Below are 18,309 nucleotides of genomic sequence, written 5' to 3'. Positions count from 1 at the left end.
GAGGACCTAAGGAGAGGAGGGTGCTCTGCTGAGCCCACACCTGTGCTTATACCACATCCTCCCTGCTCCCCCTCTGCTCTGCTGCTGGAGGGTACAGCCCCTGCCTGGATCCCTGCCTCGGCCACCGGATCAGGGTTTGGACCTGATACCCATGAACAGGGTCTTCATGAAGAGTGGGAAACATTGCCAAGTCTCCCCCTCAGGAGTAAAGCCAGGCAACAGAAGGCTGTCCAGTGAACATCGGAGGGGAAAGACCACCAAGAGGGTCGTGACACTGCAGAGCTCACTCTCCTTTATTTCAATAAAAACCAGGGGTAAGTACTGCTTATATTTTGTGGCATTTCCAGGGCTGGGTCTTCTCCACCCCTTGTCATTTTTGAACCCCCAACTGTTTCCTGGGGATACCCCAGGACTTCGTGTCCAGCAGAGGAGATGGCCTTGCCGGCACGTTCACCTGTACATCGACGAATAAAATATGCTCGCAGAGGTAAAACATGCTTTACCCAGGCAGGATTTTATTCTAATGAAGTTTGCAGGTGAACTCTCTAGGGACAGAGGACCACCTGCTCTGTACCTAAAGGGCAGAGAGGAAACGCAGCCCGAAGAGGATGTGCAGGAGGGGAGGCAGAGGGGCTGGGCGGACTGCACAAGAGAACTGGACCACGGAGTTTGCTGAGTGAGGCCGAACGAGAAAGAGCGTGGATACTGATCCAGCTCTCAAGAAGACTCGTTTCCACATCAGCCCCTGACCTGACCCAGTTGCTCCCATCTCAGAGAAGAAGGGGCTCAAACGTCAGGAGATGTGGATGGAGTGGACAGTGGGGTCACAGCCTGGACAGGGTCACCAAGTGCAGAGCTCTTCCCACTGAGAACACAGCCCCCTAGACAGGCAACTGGGAATTCTGTGGGATCAACGGGAAAAGCCCTGATATCAGGAAAATTGTCTGGGTGGTCTGAAGCAACCTTCATGTGATAAATCTGAGGCTTCTCTGAAGGGACAGGGAACCCCAAGGTCCTGATCACCTTACTGAGGCAGTTGGAACTTCCAAATCCTCTCTGCCCTCCTCTCCCTTTCCAAGATCTCCCTTCCAGTCCAGCTGCCTCTATGGGGTCGGAGAATTCCCAGCCAAAGCAGATGAACTCCAGGATGCCTCTAGGACAATTTTGAAGCCAGAAAAATAAAGGTGCAAAGTCACCCTGGAATTGGAAGAAAGAGGGGCGTTTTCTCGAGTTTGACAAGCATTGGAGCTTAATGTGCGAGCTTGGAGCCAGTCCTGTCATGGTTCTGACGGGATGTAGGGCCGTTTACAGATGAAAAAGAGCTTGTTGTCACAGGAGGCATCATTCCATGACTGAAGCGAGGATGCCTTTATATTGGCACAGTGTTCATTGTTCCCAAAATTGTTGGGCTCACCTGGAATCCAGAACCTACCAAAGGGAAAAACAAAGAAAAACTTTGTTTCCAGTGAAGAAATGAATGGCTTCAATCCCAGCTATGATCCTGGGTGATAGCATCACGTTTTTGTACCCTTGCCTGAGAGGAAGGGAACTGGTGAGCTGTCAACCTCAAAACCTGCAATCACTCCCCCAAGTTAGGGCCATGCCAGCCCACTGTTCTCAAGGCCCTACGCAAACCCACATGGCAAAGCCCAAGACTTAGAACAGGGGCCCTGCTGAGGCTGGGTGGAAGGCCATGCTGCCAAACCCTAGAGGCCATGGAGAGGCCACAGATTTGTCCCCAGTCCCATGGCAATGAGTGGCAGAGAACAGGGAAGAACCACAAATCCTGTAGTCACCCCACCCATTGTGCCCTGGCCCTGGCCCAGGAAAGTCAGGCTGGGAAGGAGGCCTTGGGGCTTACCGTGCACTCAGGTCCTTGTCAAATGGAGTATTATCTACCCAGTACCAGTCCCCTTCACTCCCGGCTTTGGTCAGGCCGATCCAGTAGAAAAGTCCACCTGCCACCTTGTACAGAAATTCCTGTAGGGAAGGAGAGGGAGTGAGACACTGCCATGACTCGCAGCTGGAACATCTGTCTCTCTGGGTGTCCTTCACCAGTCCTCAGTGACAGTCCCACGGACACACCACACACACTGACCTCTCTCAAGCCCCTTCCTGTCCCTACCGAGTCCACCCTCCAAATTCTGATTTGTCTTTGCCCCACAACTAACAGATTCAGGACTCAGGCTTGTCGGCCCCTCAGGAAGCAGGCGCCGGGGCACAAGAAAGACTCAGCTAAACCCCAGAGCGGGGACCCCAGGAGAAGGGCCCAGATCATAATAACTAAATGTAGTGAGCCCTTAATATGCATCTACTCAGCTATTCTCTGAAGCAGGGACTATTATCATGTGTGTTTGAAGTTAAATAACCTACCCAGGGCTCTAGCACTAGTCAGGGACAGGGCTGGGGCTCTAGACTCTGACTCCAGAGCACACACTCTTACCTGCTCTACTAGCCCAGCTCCCAGATGAAAGGGACTTGTTCAATATTCTGCCGACCAGGTAGGAGACTTCTTGGGTTACGCAGTGTTATTAATGCTATTCACAAATGCCTTTGTTTTCTGGGCCCATGGAAAGACTGTATCTCCCTGCCCTCTCTGAAGCTGGGACTCCTGCATCATTTGCTTTGGCCAATGAAATGTGAGCAGAAGTGACGTCTGCTATTTCTGGGCAGAAGCTTAAGAGCCAACTTTCCCTGCTTCAGCAATTGCGGAAACCTACGTTGAGATGAAGTCTTTTGGCATAGGTCTTCGAGTAACCACAATGGACAGAACCACTTGCAGGCCTTTGTTGGACATGCACTGTAACTGAGAAGTAATCCTCCATTGTTAGGTCACTGATATTTCGGGATTTTTGCCACTGCACCATACTCTTGCCCATCCTGCCTGATACAGCTGTTAATACACCCCCTTCCTAGAACCCATCGGAACAGCACTCACCTGTTCACTCTCTGAGGTCACTGAGGTCAGGTGTGAATCCCTGGACATACAGAACTGCTGGGCACTGTACCAGGTCTTTGGGATTCGAGAAAAATAATAAAAGTTCTCCTTGAAGTACTTCCAGCCTTGAGAAACCATCTGCAGAATGTCATCTGGAGAACAAGGGCAAAAGATGAACACTGGGGTCCCTGTTTCCTCTAGGTGCTGGCTGCAGGTGGCTCTCAAGTGGGATCTCAGAGACAGCAGGGGATGGGGCTGGGCTCTGGGGTCCTGGGGTCCTTGTGTAGGGGCTCAGAGACACTGCCCCACCTGCTGAAGGTCTGGTTGAGAGTAGTAGAGTCCCTGGGTTCAAACAGGGCAGAGAGAGACACTGATCAAGAATCTGTCTCTCCCCCGAGGGGGAAGCAGTTCTCTGTTGACCATCACAAGGGGCTGAGCCCCCCAGCTTTGGGGAAGGAACTCAATGGATAAATAGCTAGGTTTGAGGGGCGCCTGGGAGGCGCAGTCGTTAAGCGTCTGCCTTCGGCTCAGGGCGTGATCCTAGCGTTATGGGATCGAGCCCCACATCAGGCTCCTCTGCTATGAGCCTGCTTCTTTCTCTCCCACTCCCGTTGGCTTTCTCTATCTCTGTCAAATAAATAAATAAAATCTTTAAAAAAATAGCTAGGTTTGGGCCAAGACTCCCTAATGCCTTCATCCTCTGTGCCTTGGTGTGAGAGCCTATGCTGGCGCCTGGCCCCTTCTCTCCTGAACAGCCCCTAAGTCCTCCAAGCCCACTGCTGAGCCCTTGCTTCTTAACTGTCCAACCATGCCTGCCCGGCTCCTCTTCCCCTTCCTTCCACATATACCAGCCTGACGACCTCATGCCTGAGGCTGGTAAGGCCCCATGGGCCACTGGTCAGCTTGCAACATTCTCTTCTGAGTCACTTACTTTGCCGTTTGAGCAACTTGCTGATGTTCTCCAAACTGCTCTGGAGTCCCCGGACCTTTGCATTTAAAGAACTGGCTTTATCCAAATCTCTTTTTAACGCTGGAATTTGGGCATTTAAATCAATGACCTCCTCCCATCTTCTTGTTAATATCTGGATCTGTGCATCAGCTTTCTTCACACCAGCTTCCAACTTCTCAATCTGAGAACGCATATGATCCAGGCTGGCATTCACCATCCGGACCTGAATGCCGGTTGCCTCCACGCTGCCTCTATTCCTCTTAACCTCAGAACCCAGAGTGCTGATGTTGTCCACACGGCCTTTCAGCAACTGGGCATTGGTCTTTACATCTGATATTGTGCGCATAAACCAGGGATCTGGGTTTTAAGAAAGTTAAGAGGTCAGCCAAGGGGATTCCCAGGGACTGGGAGTGTTGTCAGGGTGATAAAAGGAAGGGAAAGGAGGGGATAGGCTCGAGCTACCCAAAGACCTGTTGCTTACCCTCCATTCATTCATAATGTACTCATTCAACAAACATGCAATGGGTACCTAGCGCTGGCCAGGAACTCTTGCAGATGCAGATAATGCAAAGATTAATAAAACATGGGTTCAGTTGGAGGACCTCACAGGCAAGCAGAAGTGGGGATTAGTAGCCAGTCCTAAATTATCTTTGCATGTTCAGGGCACAAAGGATGCCCTAGTTACCCCCTTGTTGCACCCCGGGGGCTCCATCACCCACTTTCCAGCTCTCTCCGTTCAGAGGCCTCTGCAGTGGCATCAGCTAGGACAGCACCCTTCCCACATCTGCCCAAAGGCCCCCTGTGGCCAGGATGGGAGCCAGCCATGAAGACTTCCAATCTGAAAGTGACTTCTTCTCCAGAGAATATGGAAAGAGGGAATTATGAAACCATTTCTCCCCTTCCCTTGTCCCACCCACCGTCACATTCTGCTCAGGTCACAGGCTTGGGTGCCAGACAGGAGACCAACGACAAACCAAGAGGAAACTTGCTCAGAGGCTCCAAGTCTGAGACCAAATATGTCCCAAAGACTTGAAGGGAGAAGACAGATGTTCCCTTCCCCTGCTTTCTGGAGACCTGGTGCGAGTGAGAAGGCTCTGCTAGCAGAGAACATGAGGGGCTGGGCAAAGCAGAAAAGGAAGAAAGATAAGTCACACATCTGGTGAACAAGTAGGAAGTCTCCCTTGATGTGACCTTGGCAGGAATGGAAAAAGAATGAAGAGAGCATGAAGGGGTCCTGCTGAGAATGGTGAACCAGGAGATCTGTCCACTCATTGGCAGATTCTCAACCTCATCGGTTGGGGCTGAGGACACAGTTGGAAGTCCTTCTTTTGTGGGGTCAGGAAACATTTTGCTCACTGCTAGTGGCTGCCCACAAGGCTCCAAATAAAAGGGACACAGCTCGGGGGGTGAGGATGACATGGGATGAAGAAATGGGTGAATGTTTCCTGGGGACAAAAGAGCATATCCTTGAGCAAAGCATGCAAGTACTGATCCCAATCAGGAAAATCTTCCTGGAGTCAGGAAGGAGAAAGCAGCAGCTCATCTTACTGGGGACAAGGAACCCCATGACTGCACCTGGAAAGAGGAGAAATGGGACAAATGGAAAAGCCAGAGGTGGGAGACACAACTGGACAGTAGGAAGAAGACGGTCTAGATGTTGAAGGAGCTGACGGTGGAGAAGGACCGAGCTGGGACGATAAAACCCGGGGACTTACAGAAAATGGCCTGCAGCAGGACGGAGGCGGTCAGGCCCAGCGTCAGGATGATGACCGCAGCCCGGACCGTGAGAGGCTTCCTCAGAACCAGACATGGGCCTGTCTTGGGAGGGGGCTCTGCCAGAAGAAGAAGAGAACGTTTGTTGGAGGACCCGCCAACAGCAGAACACACAGCAGCAAGCAGATTCTGAGCAGAGCCTGGTGCTTGCCTCGGGGCCAGAGGGAGACGTTCTGCTTATCTACAGTAAAGTGCGCATCCGGGACCTCGCTCTCAGCAGCCTTCATCCTGCACGCTCACCCCTGCAGCACACGTCCTTCTAGCTGGCTGGCTCCCCAAGGACTTTTTATCTAGAAGAAACGGGAAGTGAGTCCCACAGGAGGTAGTCCTATCATCCCAAAGTTCCCCATTTCTGGCTTAGACACCTTGCCAGGCCTCAGCCACAGCTCAATCTTCTCTGCAAATTTCTGAGCTCTCAGGAAGAGGCCATTTGTCTTCTTTTCTGGGGGCCTGTTACACGGACACTTTAACCCTATTGTCCCAGCGCTACTCTAGTTCTCCTATAAGAGTCCCTTCATCTATCATCCATCCACGCATGCATTCATCCCACAAATACATATGGAGTGCCTCCTACGTACCAGGCACTGTACAAGGACTGGGCCACAAAGATGACTAACTCACAGTCTGTACTCCAGCAGCTCACGATCTGGTAGGAAAGACAGACCAGAGTAAATAAATGACAATACAGTGTGATGAGCATAACAATAGAAGAATATGTACCAGTCAAAGGAAGTACAAAGATGGAATAATGGTAAAAACTCCAGGGAGAAGGATTAGCATGTTCAGAAGTATGGGGGCATAAGACAGCATGGAGGGCCAATTGGTGGTGTTGGAATATAAAGTATCTGACAGGAATAGGAAGGGCATGGGGCTAAAGAGGCACCTGGGGTCATATTAAGAAGCTTGAACTTTGACTTCTGGGTGACAGGGAGCCAATGAAGGCCTTCAGGCAGGAGAGAGACAAGGACAGGGACATTGAAGGAAGTTCACTCTGACAGTGGTGAGGAACATCGAATAGGATGTGGGAAGCCTGGAAGCAAGGAGACCAATAAGGAGACCACTGCAATAAAATACTTGCTGTTATAAGGCATTTTAGATGACACAGCATCCCTTTATAAAAGTGGGGCTTGGAGATTCTATGTATAAGTGGAAAATGTGGGTTCTCCTCCCTGCTTCTTGCACTTGTGAGCTTCTCAAAGTGGGGAGGCTCAGTGCCATCAGGCCAGAAACTGTTCCTATGTGGGAGAAGCTAAGGGCAAACGGGAGCTGATGTGGGGCTCAGTGAAGGACAAAGTTCTCTCCTGGGAAGATTCTCAGGCTTTGAAGAAGTCTGCCACATCTGAAACCTGGTACATAATAGATTCTAAACAAATAATACTTGGAAGATAGGAAAGAGAGGATGGAAAGGAGGAGAGGAGAGAGGGAGGGAAGAGGAAAAGGAAGGGAGTCGGTCCACATTAGACGGATGGATGGTTGGCTGGCTGGCTGGCTGAATACATGGGAGATCAGAAGATGGAAGAGTTGATAGCTGATCATTTCTCAACCCTGAAACCTACAGTCTGCGGATCGGGATCTGCCTTCCAGAAGCTACCGCTTCTTTCTAGTTCTCATTCATTTCCACAGCAAAGACACAAGAGAATTGTGATTTATACCTTACCCAAAAATGCATGACAATTCTGGCCCCGGGACTAGAAAGTTGGCCCAGCCTTGTTGAATCTGAGCCAATGGACCTGGAAGACAGGGTGGTGTCAGGGACAAGGGTTGGAAATAAATGAGGAAGGCCAATGAAATAGCCACCTATCCTTGCAGGGGCCTCTGCTGCTTGGATATCTGAGAGGATCCTACCTCCCTACTCAGTCCACTGTACTTACGGGCCCCGTGCTGCTCTCTCCAGGAGGACTGGGCCTCAGACTGGAGCTGCTCCCCTCACTGGGTGAGGACTGACACAGAGGGGAGTCCTCACCACACTCCCCACACAGTGGGAAAGAAGTTGGGCCACAGGGGTGGTGTCCCTTTCACCCTATCTCATCTCCTCCCTACCCACATTCTGTCTGTACCTTCTAGGACTGCTACCTCTTCTAACCTTTGACATTAGCTAATCCCCCAAACTGAAGGCCTCACCCTAACTCACTGCCTGTTTCTGAACACTTAGGACTCTACCTGCTCTCTTCAGGCTGCTTATATGGTTGCAGAACCTTGGTTCCACCAGTGTTCCAAAGGGGTTAGAATGTTCTGCTTCTGGGCTATCATGGACGGGACCCAGTCAAACCCCAGAGTCACCTCAGCCCTTCTGCTGCTGGCTCCTGGCCCTACGTCCACAGCCTGTCATAGTCCAGGGCCTGGGGTAGACAAGAAGCCACGTTACTCAAGGCTCTGGTAGAAGGGGCTTTGGGGATCCTGGTCCCCTCCTGAGGCATGTGAGGGACAGAAGCTGCCACACAATAGGACCTGGAGTGTGTGGCCTCCTGCCTGTCAAAGAGGTGACTTTTCCCAAACCTCTGCTGGTGTGTAGCATGAGGTATTGATGAAATGCCTATAGGCCCTCTCACTGGTCCCAGGAAAGGATCCAAAGGCCTCACTACATAAGAAGGGCTGGGCTTGGGGGGCATTTACTCTGAGTGGTGGAACTGGGAGCCTCACATAGATATTCCGCTGATCCAGCATGAGGAAGCTAAGCAAGAAGCAACCCAAATCCTGGGCTGTGGGCCCACCGGGGTTTTAGAGATGGCGCACGTAAAAGTCCCAGCCGTGAGGAGTTGCACTTCTCACTCGGAGGGAAAGGAGTGAGTCACGAGCTCCTTTCCTATGGCTGTGCTCATCTATCTGCAGGTACTGACTGAGCACATCTCCCGTGCATCCCTCTGGGGGCCTTTCTGGCCCCTGACCTGACAGCCCGGGAGGAAAAAAAAACAGAGCAGGAGGCAGGTGCCTCAGCCATGCTTTCCTGCCAGGAAAATGGGAGGTTCTCTGAGACACTCAGGCAAGTCCAGCTCTTCTAAACAGAGGAGGAACTTTGGGCCAGATTTAGAGTGACCAAAAATTACTGCTGTGATGAGAGAAAGGGAAGTTCATACTCATCTCTCTGTTTTTCCACTCGCCATGCCCCTGGGGTTTGAAGACTTTTTTTGGAGAAGGGCGGAGGAAGGAAACAGTTTGGCCACTTTTCCCTTTCTCTGGTCAGAACTCTCTTTTTGCTTGGGGGTGGACCATGGACACAATCAGTGGGAGTGGAAAAGAGACCTGGGTTGCTTGAAATGCCTCAGCAGGGCACAAGAGTCATCTCCAAGGAGAGGAATCCAGGTCCCTCCAGTCAAGGCACGGAGGACAGCAGAGTGGACAATACACCGGGAAAGGGGGTGGGGAGGGGGAGGGGGACACAGAGAGGAGAGAATGGCTATGACGAGAGAAAGAAGACATTGTGACAGCTGGTTAGTCTTGTCCACAACCTCAGAGGGGACCCTTATGTATAATGTGATGCCAGGCTTGACCAGAAGACCCCAGATAATCAAGGGATCCCAGGATACCGTCTGTGCCCCGCAACAGGGGCGAGGGCAGAGAAACCAACAGGAAAGCAGTGTTCGGTGAGACCACTCATGCTTGCATTCCTCTAGGACACCTACTGTGCACCAGGTGCAAGGAGAAAGACAGCCAGAGACCCTGCCTACAGAATAGTGTTCCTCTTATTGAAAAAATGTGCATCTCCCAAGACTGTCCCAAGATTGAAAAGGACCAAGGACCAAGGACACTGCAGGGGGCCTCTCCAGGTCTCCTCTGACCTTGGGAGTAGGTTCCTCTTTTTCAGGACATTATGTAGGGGCAGGTTTCTCTGGAACAATGCATGGGCCAGACGTCAGCGAGCAGGCCGTACATCTGGGGGCATCGTAAGCAGGGTGGTGTGGGTCTGGGTGAGTAGCCCGCTATATGGAGGGATCACTGTGTTCCAGGCAGAGGAAGCTGCTCTGAACCACCCAAGTCAAACAGTTCCTGCCTGTGACTTAGTAGGAAAGGCAGATGCATGTCCGGAAAGTAACAAAGGACTCTTGGGAAAAGTGGGCGTAGTTTCTTTTTCAATCTTTTATTTCTTTACCATATCACTACTGGTGATATTCATTATAGGAAAAAATTCAGATAGGCAAAAAGAAAAAAAAATTTACCTACTCCCCCCCAAAAAAGCTGTACATACAGTTCATTCTTCCTAACTATCTCCATGTAGGTATGTATGCATGTATGTGTGTATACGTGTATACATATCCGCAGCTGTATCTAACTATGTGCATATATTTATGTAAGTATCTAATAGGACAGCTCCTGCTTATTGTCCCCAGCATCCTTCCCATCCCCATTTCTGATATCAAGAGTCCCCTTCCTTTGGGAAATGGCTCTCCCTTTTTAACCTCAACACTGCTTGGTTCAGAGCATCAATAGGTTGGGTTCTTATCACATCCCATCACTCTGACACCGAGCCTTCTGCTTCTGTTTCTGTTTTTAAGGACCTTTATATTGGGCCCAACCAGATAATCCAGGATAATTTCCCTATCTTAAAGTCAGCCGATTATCAACCTTAATTCCACTTTGCCATGCCACGTAATATACTCCCAGGCTCTGGGGATTAGAATGTGGACACCTTTGGGGCCATTATTCTAGCATAGCCTTAATAGAACCATTTAGAAATCTTGGTATATATCCGTAGAATTTGAGAGATAAATAGTCTGGTACTTGACACATGAAAGAAAAGTCTAAGGCCTTCAGTAGGTGAATGGATGAGTAAGCTCGTACGCACCCAGATAACAGAATATTATTCAGCACTGAAAAGAAATGAGCTATCAAGCCATGAAAGGACATGGAGGAACCTTAAATGCATATTATTAAGTAAAAGAAGCCAATTTGAAAACACTACATACTATATGGTTCCAACTATACGACATTCTGGAAAAGGCAAACTATGGACACAGTAGAAAGATCAGTAGTCTCCGGGGATAACACGAGAGGTGGGAAGGGATGGGTGGGCACAGAGGATTTCTAGGGCAGTGAAACTATTCTGTATGCTGCTGCAATAGTGAGTACGTATCATTTTTTTTAAAGTATTTATTTATTTATTTGACAGAGAGAGAGAGACAGCCAGCAAGAGAGGGAACACAAGCAGGGGGAGTGGGACAGGAAGAAGCAGGCTCCCAGCATAGGAGCCTGATGCGGGGCTCGATCCCAGAACACCGGGATCATGCCCTGAGCCGAAGGCAGACACTTAACGACTGAGCCACCCAGGCGCCCCATGAGTACCTATCATTATACATTGGTCAAAACCCATAAAATGTACAAGAGGGAACCCAAATGTGAACTACGGGCTTTGAGTGAGAATGGCTTTGAGCTGTAACGGAAGGACTGCTCTGGTGGGGGATGCTGAGAGTGGAGGAGGCTGGGGGAGGCTGGGTGGGGACTGTAGGATAACTCTATACTTTGTTTAATTTTACTGCAAACCTAAAACTGCTCTAAAAAATCATCTGTTTAAAGTGAATGGGAGAATCTAAGGCTAGGAGCTTCAGCCAGCTACTGCCTTGGGACCGCAGAGTGGGAAAGAAGGTAAAGTCCCAGAGTTTGGTGGGGAAAGTGATGTGCGTCGATGGATGGGAATTGGGCCCCCCCTAGTAGGAAGGTATTCTTAGTTGATTGAGGGGGGCTGCCGATAAGGACCATAGGGGGGAGGAGCGTGTGGGGGGACCATGGGAAAACAGGGGCCAAGGTGAGGCCAAAAGCAGACAGCCAAAAGAGCCATCACCTGTGCCAAGAGAACAGCCTATGACAGCTCCTCAGGAGTGCAGGTCTCCCCAAAACCCCCAAAAGTGCACCTACGCAAATGAACAGGCAGGTAGGAAATGGTCCACCTACGTGTGGCAAATACCAGATTTCAAGGGTCCCTGTCAAGGAAGACCTTCCTGTCACCCAGAGCAAAGTACAGTTTGGGGGTGGGGTGGGTAGGAGTGAGGAGGAGAGAAGGGAGGGCAACAAGACAAAAAGTCAAGCCCTCCCTCCACCATCTCATGCTTCCGTGACTGAGCCTGGCCTGGGGAAGGGGAGAAACGCTAGTTCGACGACAGTGTGCACTTTTGTGATTATCTGACCAGACTTGGGGGCTACACTAACGTGAGCGGGAAAGCGAGAAGAGCTGCCTGAGGTTCGGTGCCGGCGTGAGGAGGAACAAGAAAGGAGGGCGGGTTAGAAGGGGAAATGATGGGGGGCGCCTGGGTGGCACAGTGGTTAAGCGTCTGCCTTCGGTTCAGGGCGTGATCCCGGCGTTATGGGATCGAGCCCCGCATCAGGCTCCTCTGCTATGAGCCTGCTTCTTCCTCTCCCACTCCCCCTGCTTGTGTTCCCTCTCTCGCTGGCTGTCTCTATCTCTGTCGAATAAATAAATAAAATCTTTAAAAAAAAAAAAAAAGAAGGGGAAATGATGGGAAATCATAAACGTGCTGTCTAACCAGTCCAGCTCATCCAGGAAGCCGGTTACTGAAGGCTAGTTAACTGTTAGGAGTCCCCACAGCGCTAGGGACCACAGACCCAACATGGGGTGAGAACCACAGGCTCTCTGGGCACCCTGCATCCCCCGCCCCGCTGCTCCCAATCAGACAAAACTTGGGTAACAGTGGAGAGCTGCTTGTTATGGTCTTGAACAGAGAAAAGGACAAGAGGTGAAAATAAGTGAGCCTCAGCCTTTGTGGGGAAGAGATGTCATGAAACACCCAGAAGAGCATCCCCAGAGTCAAAACCGTCCCCTGAACCACACTGAGTTAGCAGCAGTCACTGACCAAGGAGAAATGGGAGAACTGATGTGGACAACACGTCACCTGTGGCATATATTTCATAATTCATTCATCCATTTTTCACACTGTTCTAGGCCAGGGTCCCCTCCCCCAGAAAGGCAGGGGGAGGGGTGGAATGAGAGCTGACCCTTCCCACCAGGCACACTGCATAAATAACTTGTAAAATCATCACTTAGTCCTTGAGCACAGGGACCTGCTTGGCAACTGGAGTCAAGTTCCCAAAACCCAGAGTAAGGAAAACCCAGCCAGCATCCGGTTCTGTCTTAATGCGACTTCTGTGACGCATGTGGTACGCAAATCTGCACCCAAACCCCCAAAAAGAACAGGACCTCCGAAAACCCCAAATCCCACAATAATATCTCCAATGCCGCAACAGGGCTTTCTGTCCTCTGCAAACTAAAACCACTAAGCCAGTAAGTTTCAAAATCCCAACCTATGCCCACACTCTAACAAACCGTAACACCGTTCACTTCATATCCCGAGGCTGTGTATGGTTCCCTCCAACTTCCTTCTTCAACTTGAGCATAAGTTTCTCTTTCCAAATATTTCAATTTTGCTCTTTTTCAGCAAGTAATGAGATAACTGCTCTCAGCCACCACTTTATGTTTTTAGTTTCTTTTCCCATCTTACTATGTATGAACTTCTTTCCCCAACTTATGCTCTCCAGCTGGCCCTTTAACTGGGTCAGTCTTCCTAAAGGGAACCTTAAACTTCGTTTGCCTCCAGCTGCTCCCTAGGGATGTCCCTGCTCCGTACAGCTGCAGCTTTCATCCAGGACCCTTAGGACAAGTGTCTTCTATCTTATCTCCACTGGGAATATCCCCACAGAAATGCATGGTATTGCCTCTCACTCATTCACTCCAGCATCCATTCACCCATCTGATGAAATTTATCAAGTACTCACTGTGTGCCAAGCTCTATGCCTACATGCTGGGAATTCGCCTTGAACAAAACAGCCATGGTTCCTGCCCTGCCGCAGAGTGCAGTTCTCTCTGGATAATTCTTGGCATTCCACCTGTTTTCTTGATTAAGCCTAAAGCAACAACAAAAAAACTTGCAGTTTAAAATGGTGTAAAATATGACATTTTCCCAAAATACTCCTATTTAAAACACAGTACAGAGATACAGAGGCACCTGGGTGGCTCAGTTGGTTGAGCACCTGACTCTTGGTTTTAGCTCAGGTTGTGATCTCATGGGTCGTGGGACTGAGCCCCATGTCAGGCTCTGTGCTCAATGGGGAGTCTGCTTGAAGATTCTCTCCCTCTGCCCCTTCTCTCTCTCTCTCTGTCTAAAATAAATAAATCTTTTAAAAAAACAAAATAAAATAAAACGCAATACAGAAATATAGTTCCACGCTTTCACTCCCTGCAAGTAAACCTTTCTAATACATCTGACTCTCAACCACACGAGAATGACATGCCCACACAGCCCTCTTCCCTGGGTGGGGTGGTAGAGAATGAGAGCTATGTGTCTAGGACCCAGCACAGTGGTGGGTCAACTCCTGGAACACGTTTGTAAAAAATGCCAGTGCCACGCCCCCCAAAATTCTGACTCATTTGGTGTGGGTTGGGGTTCAGGCATCAGCATCTTTAATAACCCTTGAGTGAGTCCTACATGCAGTCAAGGCTGAAAACCATCAATCCAGCCAAAAAACCTCAGCCCTGGCATGGAATCCTGGCTCTTCCATACACTGGTTGGGTGGATGATTTATTTAGGGGAGTGTATGTCACCTGCATAAGTTCAGGTGAAGTGAAGGAACTCCATATGCAAACACCTTAGTGCTATGTAACAAGAGTTGCTCTGTCTAGATGATTGGTGAATGAAAATGTCTGGCAGCACTTGTCCAGAGTTAATGATCTTGACCCAGAAAGGGAAGGAGCGAGCCATCTTGTGGCCTGAAAAACCCAAACCTCAAGACTCCCTAGCTTCACTGCTCTGGGCCTGCAAGTGTATATGCACCGGGCCTGGAAAACAGTAACCCACCGCACTGTCCGTCACTCACATAAAACACAAACATATTCACAGAGAATCAAGAACAAGCCCCAAACCTCTCACCAAAGTCATTCAGCAAGTGCTTATTGCAAGCCTTCTGGGTGCCAGCCCTGCACTGGGCGGTGAGCAATAAATATAGGAGCTTACAGTAAACGTAGCGCAAATAAGTATATCACACGCTGTGTTAAGTGACACGAAGGAAAAGGACAAGGAGCTCTCTGAGCGTGCAGAGGGGAAGACCTTGTCTGTGGGGATTAGAGAAGGATTCCCTGGAAGTGACACCTGAGCTGAGATCTAAGGAAAACTGGGAGTAAACTTTATGGCAGGGAAAAGGGCATTCCTGCGAGAGGCTTTCCTGAGGGAGGGTAGCACATTGGAAGAAAGAAGATAAGTCAGAGAGCCTGAAACAAAGGGATGGCACAGCCTGGTATCTGAGAACAAAGGCTCCAGACACGGACCACCCAGGTTCAAATCTGTGTGACCACTTTGAATGTATAAGCCTGGGCAAGTTACTAACTTCTCTGCGCTGCAACCACCTTATCTGTAAAATGGGCACGATAATGCTATCTGCCTCACGGGGTTTTGACAGAGATTCAGTGAGTTAATACAAACGCAAGCATATAGTAAGCACTCAATAAATGTTACTATAATAATCACTATTCATAATAACGGTACTCCTACTTCTATACACGTAGGGGTGGGAACACTCATCTACCTACTAAGACATTGATTACACTGGACCCTTTCCATCAGGAGTAGGATAGTAAATTGGACCAGAGTGTGAGACTATTCTTGTCCATGCCAATATTGCCAAAGAGCCCCCTAAAGGAAGACACTCTCAATAATCAGTAAACTAAAAGACCCTTCTGTGTATGAGAGCCAGCCTCTTTGCCCAGCCTCTTCTGTGACTACTCTGTGGGCTCATGTTCAAAGTGCCATGTATGTAGCCTATGTACGGACTCAACAGCAGGCATTTCTCCTCTACCCAAGCTTCCAACACAGAGGCTAACTCTGAACCCTCAACGTGGTATCTTTCCCTGGGTGGATCAGAGTGGTACCTGATAGCTGGTTGATTGCCACGGAGGGGACAGTGTTTTGTCTTCACTGCCAAAGAAACTTACTTTGAATTTAAATTTGTTCTCACTGATGGCCATGCTTCTCCCAGCAACACCATCCATAGTCACGTATTGAATGTCATGGCATCCCATACGACATAGTCCTTCTAAGGAACTCACTTTAGAGTGAAAGAAGAAAGGAATGGGCTTGTGCCCCTGAGATTCACTGGACTTCTCACGTTTTCCATCCCCCCCGAAATAGTTGCCCTTGTACAACAGTGGACTTGAGCACTGAAGAGTCCATTGTAGTGCCAGCTAGGAGACAATGCCTTGAAACACTGGGAGCTGCTCTGCAGCATGTAGCATCTGCTTTAAGTAGGGCTGTTTCTTCCCCTAATACATGGATCTAGAGTACTTACACCAAGGAGTACAATTAGGTAGTATCTCTCACATTGACATATAATGACCCATCCTCAATGGGTTTACTTCATTTCTGAAAGTCTGGATCTGCTGACTTAGGGTACCCAGAGGAGGAATATTTCTACCAGAGAACACGATTCTCCTGAATTAGGACCTGGGACTGATATCTGGCTATTTCAAACATCTCATGCCACTGGAAAAACAGGTTTTTTTTAAAAAAGATCATAGTTTGGCAATGTCTCAGACTGGGTTTTCCAAAAGCAGACGTGGAGATGGAGTTTGGTGTACAAAATTTTTTATGAAGGACCAACATCTGTGGAAGGGAGTCGGAGAAGACAGGATTGGGCAGGGAGATTAGCTGAACTGTTGAACCTTAGTACAGGACCAACAAACTTCAGTCAGCCCCATGAGGAGCCCTGGAGCATAAACGACCCACCAGACTTGTCCTATGTTAGGCTAAAATGTCCATGCCTGATTGACCCTGCCTTAATCGTTCATTGGGTACAGGCCACCCAGGGAAGGACGTGCCCTTGGGTGAGGCTATGCCTGTAACTGAGGCTCCCTGAAGGAGCTGACAGCTGGAAACCGTCTGCTCACAGCACCCCCAACAAAGAAGTTCAGGCAACAAGCTCTTCTTCGAAGGGGAATCTGGGAGGTGTATCTCCATGTCTACCATGTAGGATGGTTGATCCTGACAATTAAGGGAAGAAGCCTCACTGATACACAAATGCGATGTGGTAGGTATCCTCTAAGGTGGTCCCCAATGATCTCTGCTTCCTGGTACTCATGCCCTTGTGATCTTGGATGACCCTCCCCCACCAGTTGTGTCTTCAGATGAGACCGCAGTCGCAGCCAACAGCCTGAATGCAACCTCATGACAGACACTGAGTCAGAGGTGCCCAGCTAAGCCACACCGAGATTCCTCGCCCACAAACACTGAGATCATGAGTGTCTGTTGTTAGAGCCACTGAGTTTGGGGGTGATCTGTTAGGCAGCAATAGATGACTAATATAGGAGTCAGGGAGGATTATGACTGCAACTCAAGCAATAGATACCCTGGGCTATCTTCTAGTTCAACCTGTAAAGTCTGGTATTCTAAACAAATGGGATGACCAACAGAGTAAGACAGCTCAGAAACAAAGGTCTGACTCATCCCACCAAGTAAAGAACATAGGCAGTTGACATGCTGACTGAAGAGCAAAGGAAGACAGAATAAATGGTCATGGAAGGTGGTCATGTGGCCTCATGAACTTAGCAGAAACAAGGGTTAAGGCCACTATTCCTGTATTTCCTTCTTGCTGTGTCATGTATCTTTTTTTTTTAATTTAATTTCATTTTTCTTTCTTTTTCCTCTCACTTACCATTGGATACCCAGATGGGATCATGACAGAACTAAAGAGGACGATACATCACTCAGTGATGCTGGACTTGGAGCTGATTGCAATAACTCAAAAGACAGCGGGTTGTCTACTCTTGGAAAGAAGATGCGTCCGGATAGCCTATAGCTGCACTAGTCAGGTGAGAGCAGCTCGGGGAAGTGCTGGATGAGGGAAAGGGTGTATTTGGGTATTGGGCTGCAGAGATACTTGTCTCTTCGTCCAGGATAGCAGTACCCTTCTTAATAAAGAGAAATCTCAAAATCAGTGGTAGATAGGACCACAACTCTGAGTCGAAAGACGAAAAGGACATTTCTTCTTCCCAGCTCCCTGGCACGTTACCAGGCTCAGGCAATCAGAGGCCACCATCTACACGACTGAGACAATAATGCACTGGCTCAAAGATATCTGAGAGTCTTCAAGGGACATGTTGGGAGTCTTCTCTGATGTCCTCCTTCCCTTGGACCTGCCCCATTGTCCAAGCCTTCACACTGAGTCTGAGACCAAGTGGTTACCTTCCCAATAAATTCCTTTTATGCTTAAGTTATGCAGACATGGGCTTGTTGTTTCAATCAAGAACCCTAACTGATATACCCACAGAGATATCTCCTTTCCTATTAAGATTGATCCAGTTTTCCCGCAGTGTGTTAAATGGAACACTAGTCCAGAAGTATGCTCAAAATGGGTTCAAAGGTTAAATAAGTTTGGTAAACAGTCCATGCTGTATGCTGTTCTTGAAGATTCATGGTAACTGTGAGCATATTAAAGGTTCTGAGAAGTCCTGTGTTAAGAAAATATGCTTAAATTGGTACAGCCACTTTGGAAAACAGTGTGGAGGTCCCTTAAAAAGTTAAAAATTGAGCTACCCTATGATCCAGCAATTGCACTACTGGGTATTTACCCCAAAGATACAGATGTAGTGAAGAGAAGGGCCATATGCACCCCAATGTTCATAGCAGCATTGTCCACAATAGCTAAATCGTGGAAGGAG

General features: G+C 49.0%; 1 protein-coding gene across 1 annotated transcript; it reads right to left on the bottom strand.

Annotated features, from left to right (window-relative positions):
- Window positions 1-302: 302 nt before the first annotated feature.
- Window positions 303-13,502, bottom strand: CD207 (CD207 molecule). Its single transcript, XM_008699973.2, has 8 exons — window positions 13,380-13,502; window positions 6,239-6,306; window positions 5,812-5,950; window positions 5,603-5,719; window positions 3,870-4,244; window positions 2,939-3,090; window positions 1,862-1,980; window positions 303-1,428 (listed from the first exon to the last, which is right to left on the bottom strand). Exons 3-8 carry the CDS (start codon window positions 5,885-5,887, stop codon window positions 1,278-1,280), a joined length of 990 nt encoding a protein of 329 aa, XP_008698195.1. The 5' UTR covers window positions 5,888-5,950; window positions 6,239-6,306; window positions 13,380-13,502; the 3' UTR covers window positions 303-1,277.
- Window positions 13,503-18,309: the final 4,807 nt, after the last annotated feature.

This window comes from Ursus maritimus, unplaced genomic scaffold (genome assembly GCF_017311325.1).
Source record: "Ursus maritimus isolate PB19 unplaced genomic scaffold, ASM1731132v1 scaffold_6, whole genome shotgun sequence".
NCBI lineage: Eukaryota > Metazoa > Chordata > Mammalia > Carnivora > Ursidae > Ursus > Ursus maritimus.
The sequence above is the reverse complement of the archived record's forward strand: the minus strand, read 5'-3'. Positions and strand labels throughout refer to the sequence as shown.